This window comes from Condylura cristata, unplaced genomic scaffold (assembly GCF_000260355.1).
Source record: "Condylura cristata isolate star-nosed mole 26May11 unplaced genomic scaffold, ConCri1.0 scaffold00008, whole genome shotgun sequence".
Lineage (NCBI taxonomy): Eukaryota > Metazoa > Chordata > Mammalia > Eulipotyphla > Talpidae > Condylura > Condylura cristata.
In genome coordinates, this window is record NW_004567109.1 from 21,979,720 (window position 1) to 21,990,659 (window position 10,940).

Genomic DNA, 10,940 nt, shown 5'->3' on the forward strand with positions numbered 1-10,940 from the left:
ATCCGTCTCCAGCCGCCGCATCGCCAGCCCGCGCCGAGGCCCGGCCCAGTGCTGGGCGCGCCCGGGGAGCTGGCGCTGGCTGGCACGGCCCCCGCCTACCCAGGCAAGGGGGCGGCCCCATATGCGCCGCCGGTACCCTCGCGCAGTGCCTTAGCCCACCCCATCAGCCTTATGACGCTGCCCGGCGAGGCGGGCGCCGCTGGCTTGGCGCCGCCGGGCCACGCAGCCGCCTTCGGGGGCCCTCCCGGTGGCCTCTTGCTGGACGCGCTGCCCGGGCCATACGCGGCTGCCGCTGCTGGGCCTTTGGGTGCTGCGCCTGACCGCTTCCCAGCCGACCTGGACCTTGATATGTTCAGCGGGAGCCTCGAGTGTGACGTCGAGTCCATCATCCTCAACGACTTCATGGACAGCGACGAAATGGACTTCAACTTTGACTCGGCCCTGCCTCCACCACCACCCGGCCTGGCCGGGGCCCCACCCCCCAACCAGAGCTGGGTGCCGGGCTGAGGGCCGCCCCCAGTGCCCTGGGTGCCCCTGCCCCAGCCCCAAGGGGCCTCTGTCTTCCCATCCTGTTTCCGGGGTCCCCACTCTTGATTCCAGCTGCACGGGAGGATCCAGGAGGCAGCCCCAGCCCTGCTAGAGACCTCCCTCAGAAGCTGACCACTGAGGGAAGTGGTAGGGAGGGGCTGGGGCCGCCTACCATTCCTGCCCAGACTCCTGCTACCCTTTCTTCCCACTCCCGGACAGGAAATCTGGGGGTGGAGGCTGAAATCCAGAAATCCAGGCTGGGTGGGAGTGATGAGGAGCCAAGTGGACCGCGCTGGTCGGAGAAGATGCCGGGAGATGGGGCAGGGGACGTCTCCAAATCTTTAAGTTTTTTTGTGTGTGGGGTCCTCGCCGTGACAAATCGCCCTCCCCAAACTCCGATCGGATTCCCAATTGACACCTTCCCGCTGGCCTTAGCCCCTCCCCCTCCCGCCCTTCACTCCTACCTATTGGCTGTTCAGCCGGGAGCTGTCCTTCAGCCCTAATCACCCGACTCCACCCCTGCGGTTCAGCCCCTTCCTTTCCTCTTCCCCACCCCCCCAAGCCCCAACTTCACCCTCCTTTGTCAGAGTCCTTCTCGGTCTCCAGCCCTCCACCACTCCCCTGTACTGGTCTTACCCTCTCCAGAGGGCCTCAGCTCCGGATCCACCCCAGCCCGACGCCCCTCTCTCCACGCCAGTCCTGGCGCCTCTCTCCCGTATTTATAAGTGTCCGGTCGGGGCGGGCCGTGGGCCGGAGTCCCCTGCGCATATCGTAGGCAGTGTACCGTGGCTGTGCCGTCAGCGTGTGCGTGTGCGTGTGTGCCGTGTCGAGGCCGTGTAGAGTGCATTGTACAGCATATTTTCATGAATAAAATTGTTTTAAATATTTCTCGCGCCTTGGGCTAGCAGGGGGCGTGTTAGAGGAGGATAGTTGGCAGAGATCTGGGGGTCCCGGTGCCTGAGCTCCTGTGTGGCACTGTGTCCAAGTATGTGTCCCACCTGTCACTGGTACCTGCTTACACGTGTGGTTAAGTGCCTGCTGAGTTCTGGGTGCTGGAGATGACCCTGGTTGGGACTCTGCACCTGCTTCTGAGAACATGCACATGCAGGAAGTTTCTGGCCTGGGAAATTCTGTCCTGAATAAGCCTCAGAGATTGGGGAGGAAGGCAGGTATTACCCAGAACTTCTTAATGGCAGGTCCTGTATGAGGGAGAATTTTGTTCCTGTTGTACAGATGAGAAAATAGGGTCAGAGGGGAAAATGTCTTGGGAAGGGAGGGTGGGTGATGGAAAGGAAGCTTTGAAAGCACAGACTTCTTTTGGAAACTGTTCTGTCATTGGGCAGCCTTGCTATCCTGGTCTGGACCACAGGATAATCACACCCATCCCATGGATTTCTCCAAGGAGTAAAGTTATGTAAAATGCTCAGCCTGGATCCTGCACTCATTCCTTCGTGGGAGATTTAATGAGCCCCTGTTCTATGCTAGGTTTAAAGAGAGCATCACCGGCACTCTCTACCCTCCAGAAACTTGAGGAGTGTATGGATGAATGAATAGGTGGATGAATCAATAGGCAATTGTAGATCAGAGCTGTAATGAATGGGGCGGCGGGGGGGGGGGGGCAAGTTGGTGTTGTGGAAAGGAATGACATGGCTGCACCATCCCAGGCTTGGGAAGTCAGGGGAAGTGCCTTGGGGAGGGGGTGCAGCCTCAGCTGAGTCTTGAAGGATTTGAAGGATGGGCTGACACTAGGAAGGGGAGGGAGCCAGACAGTGGGAATGTCTTATTCAGAATCTGGAGTTCCAGAATCAAAAGCAGCTTAGTGTGACCAAAACTCAGAGATGGAAAGAAAACTGACCATGTGGAGGCAAAAAGGCCAGAGGAGAGAGAGGGCAGCTGTGGGAGAGGGCAGTGGCCAGGCCAGAAGGGCTGGTGGTCACTGAAGCCAGGAGGGACACAGGAGGGCAGTGGGACTGGAAGGGAAAGGATGACTTGACGTATATTTGGACGTGGAGGTAGTGGGATTTGGTGTGAATTGGTCATGGGGGTGGTGAAGGACAAGGAGAAGTCGAGTGATACTTGGTTTCTGGGTGGGCACCCAGTCATTTCTTGAGACAGAACAATGAGGCGGTAACTGCCTCAGGGAAGATGGTGTGCTCAACCTCAAACATGCTTAACTTGAAGGAAGTCCCACAGGAAACTTTGGGATTCGGGAGGGATGTTCAGGGGCATATATGCTGGGCAAATGGCAACCCCTGGCATGAGGCATCATGGTGACCAGGGATGTCAACTAGACAGTGGAATCAGGAGCCCAGGAGGGGTGTCTGCCTTGGAGAGGGAGGAAGGCAGCAAATCAAGCTGCCTTGGGGGTGTCGGGGGAGTTGGAGGGCGGTGCAGAGTAGAAGAGTGGGTGACCCAGGTCTGTTGGGGGGAGCGGTAGACCACCTGGATTCAGGAAGGAACCCACTGGCTGAGGAGGAGCAGCTGGAATGGGAGGACTAGGAAATCCAGGACACCACCATCTCCTTGAGTGTGTAAAAAGAGTGTGGTTCTAGAAAGGGATAGGCTCTTTTCTCCTGAAAGCCACTCTCAGTCTGGGTGGCAGGGCAGTAACTCCAGTCTAGATTAATTCTGAGGAGTAAATAAGATTGCAATTATTCTCTGAGGTCAAACTCCTGGCAAGGGGCAGAGCCAGGATTCCTGCCCGGACTGTAGTTCCAGTGCTGAGGTTATTCTGAGACTCCGCTGCTACGGGGAGGTGGCTTGCAGCAGAGGAACTCAGAACCAGCAGGACCTGTACAGGTTCTGGGCTCAGAGTCGGAGGGAGGCCCTCACTGAGGGGTGTGGTGGGTGTTCTCACTGGGTGGGGAGCACGGAGAGAGACTGACAGACCCTTCCCTGCGACAGCCCCACCCACCAGCAGACTCTGGGACAGCCCAGCTGGATCTGGGCTCCAGATGGGCTGCAAAAGCTGCCCCCACCCTAGGCTGCCAGAGGGTGGGCTGCTGGTGTGCGTGTGCTGGTCTGTGTGTGTCCACAGACCCCCACATGCATCTGTCTGTGTGGGCCTGTGCATGCGTGTATGTGCTGGGAGGGGACAGGCTGAATGATGGTTGGGGTCTCCCTGTCTTGAGTGCACATGCCTGAGTGTGGGTGTGTGTGTGTGTGAGAGAGAGGTGGGAGGGGCTGGGTGATAGCTGGGGCCTTTCTGTCTGAACGCGCACATGCCTGGTCATGTGTGTGAGAGCGTGCACACGTGCGTGCATGGTGGGGACGGCAGTGCCACCGTCTCCCAGGGTGCCCACACGTGCGCTGGGGCCGTGCAGTCCCCGCCCGTGTGTGCAGCCCGTCTTCCTCTCTGGGTGTGTCTGCTGTCTTGGCGCACACCTCTCTCCGGGCGCACCAGAGCTGGTATTCCCCTGCCAGGCGTCTCGGGCTGCTCTGCTGTGGGAAGGGAAGGGAGGAGAGCAAGGACTCTCCCAACCCTGGGACGGGGCCAGGCTCCAGACGAGCAGAGAGACCACCTCCGAGTAATGGCTGCTCGCTGCCCAGCTCAGACCGGGGCCGGTCCAGACAGCTTCGCTCTGCTGGGCCCCTCAGGAGAAAGGGGCAACACCCCTGCAGCTGGGAATCTGCCACTGGCCCTTCCCTGCCAGTCTTGGAGCCCAGCAGACGCGCCCCTCCATGCCCGCTCTCTGGGAGGCGTCTGACACATGATTTATTCATAAAAAGCCATTATTTGTGCCAAAGAAGAACTGAGCTGCTCGCTTTTTAAGTGCCGATAATGCTCTCAGCCTCCTCGCCTCTCCTCCTCGCCCGCCCTTTCCCTCTCCTCTCTCCTCTTACCTCCTTGGGACCTCCCATCCTTTCTCCCCCTCCTTTTCTTACTCCTTCCCCTTATTCTTTCTCAGTTCTTTCATTGTTCTCCTCATGCCTCCTCTCCTCCAATTTCTTCCTTCTTCTCTCACCCCACTCACCTCCTCCCCACTTCCATTCCACAATTAAGGGAGGGAGGAACAAGGAAGGGAAGCTCAGGACCAATGCTACCAGACTGGGGAAGCCCTGTACCCCCACCCCAACTTTCACCTGTTCAGGACCAGGGGAAGGTCGGGGGGGAGGGGGACAGATTGAGAAATGCAGGGGTAGGGGGTGTTCCAGGCTGCCATCAAAAGCTCCCCCTATGTGAGAAGTGTGTGGCTTAACCCCCACCATTATTAGCACCAGCCTCCAGGAAACATTGGCTCTAGATAAGAACCTGTATTTCATATGCAAATGCAGGCTCCAGGCAAGCTCCCCAGGCCCCCTTTCCTCCCTGCCAGGTGTGCCCCTCAAGTGCCCCCATATAGAAATTCTGGAGCCACCATTATTCAGGTGTTTCCAGGAGAGACAGGCATCACCGGTGGAACTTGGGGCCTGTCACAAAGCACCTGTTTCCAGACAGAAGGCGGTAGAGTAAGGACGGCACATGTGAGCGTGGTTGTGGACACACACAGGTCCTAAGAAGCGGCCTGCACAGATGCACGTGTGCGAGCTCTCAGGCTTGACACACGCACACGCACACGCACGCAGCCACACACCTACTTGTGCAGATGGAGAGTGCTCCTCCCCCAGCACCTGCAGCCCGAGGGCTGAAGCTCGCCCCATTCAGACACCTGTTTTTTCATTCATTTACTCCATAAACCAGGCTTTTGTACCCCCTCTGTGCCCTTGTGCTGGGCACTGGGGTGGTAGAAATAAACGTGACTGGGCCGAAGGGAGGGGACCGCAACACAGTGGGGACCACAGGCCCTCCCCTGCAGCCCCGGGCTGGGGGTTAGTTACCCAGCAGGCAAGGGGTTAAGTCATTTGGCATCCAGAGCTGGAGCCATTAGGCCTCCTAATTATGAAATTATCGAGGTCCTCAGGTGACTGCTAATTTCACACACACTGTTCCTCTCCCGGCTAATGAACGCCCGCAGAACCCACGCCTTGTCTTTCCTGCTGAACGGTGACCTGCAGTTAATGAGCTCAGGAAGGCAGACAGGCCTCCGGCTGGGTGGGTGGGGCGCCGGGCCTGAGGAGGGGGCCCCTTGTCCCTCCTGCCCTATTGGCTCCTTTGCTGGCTGCCAGACCCCAGCAAGGAGGCTTCAGGGCCCCGGTCCAGCTGCGGTTTCTAGAAGACAGACTAAGACTAAGCCAGGGGCTCATGGGAGCAGGGAGAGATGCAGACTTGGGGAGGTTCATGCTCCTGCCAGGAGCATGATGGTGGGCGCAGAAATAACATGTAAGTGGGGGAGGAGGGCCATTTCCGCTTGATTCTGGGGTCCTGTCAGAGGCCTTTATTAAGGACTAGGGTCCTTAGCAGTGGGACTGGGGAACACTCACACCAGATGCCAGAGCTGGTGAGGACTCTGGGGCATGAGCACTTTAATGATAGCGCCAGTGTCAACTGGTGAGATTGCAATATGACCGGTGCTGGTGATTTTCAAAGTTTGAATTTTTAAAACTTAAAAAAAAATAAGTGACCTTTTAATATAACATTTAAAAATCAGCCTGTAAGTCGTGAAGGGAAAAAGTGACACACTGGTTATGAGTTTAGATGAGGGCAGCAGGAACCCAGGTCTAGAACTCAGTTTCCCTAAATGGGGACACGGTGGATCCTCAGGTTGACACCAGGTGGCTTTGGGACCTAGAGCTACCCGCCAGCTACCCGCTGAAGGGCTCTACCCCTGGACACTGCTAACTGAGTGGCGGTGTGGTGAACGAGCGGATGGTGAGTGGCAAGATCTGGGTTCCAGGGCCTGCGTTCTCGCTTGTTGTCCTGTTGCTTTGAGCAAGTTCTGTACCCTCCCTGGGCTTCCATTTCTGGGTGAGTAAATGATTCAACTAGGCTAGAGCTGTGTTTGCAGAAGGGACAGTCTGGGCTCCCCAGGGAGTTATCTACATTCAGCTTGAGTTCCCATCAGGGACATTCCTTTGAGCCAGGTACCCCAGGCCTGAGTTGGGGGCTTAGTAGACTCTGTCTCCGGCTTGCATTTATGTAGGGGTGTGACTCCAGCCTTCTGTCCTCTCTCAGAAATCAGAGGGACAGCCTGGCGCCCCCAGCCTGCTTGTAGCACTGTGTCCTCTGACAGCAAGTTCCCACTTTGCCACCAACTCCCATCGACTTCTGCATCTCAGTTTCCTACCTGTCAAAGTAGCGCGTAAACGTGTGAACTCGTTTTGGATGTGACAAAGATCCCAGAGGTTATAGCTGCTACCATGTCGCCTGGACCTGGCCAGTTCTCTGCTGGGCGCCCACAGGGTCTCCTCCAGGCAGTCAGCTCCAGGGGGCTCCACGGTGGGTATCCCCAGGTGGAGGTGGGGACAGGGATCTTGCCCCCCTGCACATGGACACATACTCCTGGATCCTGCGTGATGGCCCTTTTAGGAGTTATCCTATTTGATCCACTCAACAAAACGAGCTAGCTGTTTTTAGCATCAGTTTTTATGAGAAAAATCATGATTAGAGTGAGTGGTTGGATGATTTCCCTAGTCCCACAGTCAGAATGACAGACCCAGGGCTCAACCTGGAAGCCCGTTGGCCTTTGACTACTATGTCACACCTGTCCTCCACGTGTCTCACACAGATGCCCAAGTATCTCACACACACACACGTGTGTGCCACCTAGCACATAAATACTACAATCAGAGATTCTCACCTCCACATTCCACCTGTACACTTACCAGTGCACATGTCAACCCTTCCCTTGCTTAGACATACAACGCACACACCTACAGACACACTTGGCCATGCAGATGTACTTTATTAGTAGACTTGCAAGCATTCACATGGATATACCTGTGAGCAGATGTCCTCACACAAACATACAAAGCTCATGAGTACATGCATGAACACGCACAAGGTCTACTGCTTATGACCAAACACACCCACCTGGGAAGCTGGGCGCATGAACAAATGTACACCCGCGTGTGCACAGATGGTTCATGTTGCTTGTGTGTTCACATGCAAACACATAGACATACAGGAGATACTCTCTGTGGAGCATTATACACACGCATGCATACATCTGCCTGGGTTGACACATGTCCATGGATGAAACAAGACACACAGCACTCTCACACGTGTGCACAGGCCTGGGCACCCTGGTGCAGGGAGGCGAGCCACCCCCCATGCTGTGGGTGTGATGGATGGACCGACGTCCTAAGTGACTATCAAAGTGTCATGGTGTGCGAGGCGCAAACACCAATTAGTGGTGCCTTTGAAAGCATCAGCTCGTTAGAGGGGAAGCAGAAGAGGCTGGAATTGGCATAAAACACGGAGCTATTGAACTATCATGGGGCGGAGGCATGCGCTCTGAGGAGAGGGCTTTGGGCAGAGCTCCCCACCCCACTCTGCACTTGTTAGTGGAGAAGGACCCTCACGAGGGGCCTTGACAGGCATCTTTGATGCTCCTTGAAAGCGGGGCAGGGGGAGGGGGCAACCTCCTGCCAGCACTGGGCTGGCACTAAGCGAGCGGGGGCTGCGCCAACTGGCGATCAATTTCATGCACATCATAAACCTAAGTGCTTTCTGGAGAGTCGGGCAGATTGCACATAAAGTCTCCCTTCTGTCCCTAGCACACGGGTGGGCGGGTGAGGCAGAGGCTCGCCCTGGTAGACAGACCTCTGCCAGGCTGCAGGAGACCGGGATAAGCTGGTTCCCAGTAGGAGGTCTCCTTGGGGATAGGGAATTCTCTCAGGAGGGCTGGGGTGTGTAGTGGTGGCTGGAAATGTGGACAGGGCACATGCCCTGGGCGCTGCCACCTTCTGCTACCTACCTTCTGCTGAGTGACTTTGGGCACTCTCCAGCTTTTCTGACCCTTGATTGCTGCATCTGTAAAATGGACCAATAAAAGAATTAAGTGAGTTCCTGTCTGTGACATGATGTAGCACAGAGCTGAAAAACTATGAGCACAAATGTGGTCACGTTTGCATTTGTTGTGATGTCCGAAGGATTCAGGCTCTCAGTCCCCATATGCTCACTGCTAGGCTGGAGACTCCCCCCGCCACCCCCCAGCATCTCCTGCATTCTGGCAGGCTCCAGAGGTGAGCTCTCACAGGGACCTCCAAACCCATCTTTCATTATTCCACCCACTTTTCCTTCCTGTTGGGCCCAAACTTCTATCACATCTGCCCTCCCTGAAGATGTCTGAAGAATCCTCCCCATCCTCTCCCTATCATGAAATATTAATGCCAGGCCAAAGGGGTGGCCTCCCGACACTTTGGATCCCAGAGGGGGTCTGGACTGTACATCAAGGCTGAGGTGATAAGGGTGGGTGATGGGAGGGGCACAGAGAGGTGGGGTGTGTGCTCCTGGTCAGCTCTGTGCTACATCATGTCACAGACAGGAACTCACTTAATTCTTTTATTGGGGCCCTCCTGGGCCCCAAAGGCCTTGCACATCTCAGCACTCAAATGCTCAAGAAATCAGTTTCTTCAGCTGCTGCCTTTACTCTAACCCTGGATGCTCAAATCCAGACCAAATCTGGGCTGGGGGGAGCCCCACATCACCTTCACCCCAGGCGCCCACACAGTGGCTGGGTTAAGAGCAACTTGAAGTGGATAGCTTGTCTTTGCCTCAGTTTCCTCCTCTGTAAAATGGGAATTGTGATATCTACTTCACAGGGCTACTGTGAGAAAGAAATGATTACATGTAAATTAGGTGCTTGGAGCTGTACCCGAGGCATAGCTGCTCGACAGGAGTGGTCCTGATGTTATTCTGATGGCATTAATATTATGACCCCTGACCCTGTTTCTCCGGTGTCCTTGCAGGACCCCCTCCCAATTCTTTCTTAAAGCAACACAACCAATCTTCATGTTTTTCTGTGGGTTCAAAGCAGAACTGGGAGTAGGCGTGTAACAGGGTTACTACAGTTCACAGCTCCAGAGGGTGACCTCCACATTGTGATCTTTGAAAGTTCCCCTCCACCTCGAATTGTTCAGCACCCAACCGGAGCATCCGGACATGGTTATGTCCTTCCCTCTCTAATACATGGGCTCTGCTGTCTGATTCTGCTCAGGTTGCTATAACAAAATGCCACAGGTGGGGTGGCTTAAGTAGCAAACATTATTTTTCGCAGGTCTGGAAGCTGGGAAGTGCAAGATCATTGTGCTGGCAGTTTGGTTCCTGGTGAGAACCCTTCCTCAGTGGTCACTTTCTTACTGTTTTCTCCCATGGCAGAAAATGTGCTGGTCACTTTCTCTTCTCATAAGGGCACCCGTGCATCATGGGGAGGTGCCACCTTGCGATCTCACCTGAATCTAATCATCTTCCAAAGGTCTCCTATCTCCATATACCATCACATGGGGGATTAGGGCATCACACACGTGTAGATTAGGTTGGGACATGAACATTCCATGCAGAACACCTGCTCAGCTGAGTTAGGCACTTTGCCATGAGCTTGGCGTGGAGTAGTTTCTCAGAAACTGAACGTGGACACACATTTAATAATGGACTCTCACAACCACCTGCTGGGAGCAGATGGTTCCACTAAGAGCAGGCCATGTTAGTCGGGATAGGAGAGGCTGTGCTGCAGTAACAATCCCTCAGTCTGTGGACAAAAACAACAAAAGTGCATTATTGGCTTATGCAAGTTTGGCAGGTCTCAGGGGCGACTCCGTTTTTCATGCTGCTTTATTCCTTAGGATCCACTATCTAGAAGAGGTTGCCCATTTGCTGCTGCAGCTGGAAGGTCATTTAGCAGCTCCTATGTGCTTTGGCCAAGAAGGGAGCCTTTCCCTCTGTCCACAGCTCATTGGCCAGGAGTGGTCGCATGGCCCACTTATTACTAAGGAGCCTGGGACACTAGGGATCTGTGTGTGCAGGAGAAAGGATGGAGGTGACAGCTGTGTGCCAGGCATGGAGCAGGTAAGAAGAGCCCAGGAGTGCAGGATAGCAGGGGGTCCTGCCAGACTGAGCAGAGAGGCTACCTTAAGGGGACCTGGAGCTTGACTCTGAAGAGGGACTAGATGGATATGGACAGGGAAAGAGTGTATTCCATGGTAGAAAAAGTTTAAGATGCCCCCAGGAACAATGAGAAGTCCCTGAGCAGTTCTTCCCAGGGAGAATGGGGCGGTGAGGATGCACCTGGGAAGTGGGAGATGCAGGTGCCAGTTATCAACAGGGGGCCTAAAGGGAGCAACGTGAGGGTCAGAGGAAAAGCTTGGTTTAGCCACAGTGGGTTTGAAATAGCCAGGGGCCAAGGGCCAGGAGGCAGTAGAAAATTAGATCCTAAGCTCAGGAGAAGAACTGGGCTAGAGTCAAAGATCAGAGGTGTGGGCCTTGAGCATGGATTAAATGACTCAGGAGCCAGGTGAAGGGAGAGCTGAGAAGGGGCAGGACAGGGCTCTGGAGAGCAGACTTATGAGGCAAGGGCACAGGCAGAGTCCAAAGG

General features: G+C 55.2%; 1 protein-coding gene across 1 annotated transcript in view; it reads left to right on the forward strand.

The window, feature by feature from the left end:
* Nucleotides 1-1,767, forward strand: part of FOXO6 (forkhead box O6) — a 21,752-nt gene extending 19,985 nt beyond the window's left edge. The window contains exon 3 of the mRNA XM_012722031.1: nt 28-1,767. Within this exon, the coding sequence (XP_012577485.1) occupies nt 28-507 (480 nt within the window). The 3' untranslated portion in view covers nt 508-1,767. The remainder of the gene's footprint in view (nt 1-27) is intronic.
* Nucleotides 1,768-10,940: the final 9,173 nt, after the last annotated feature.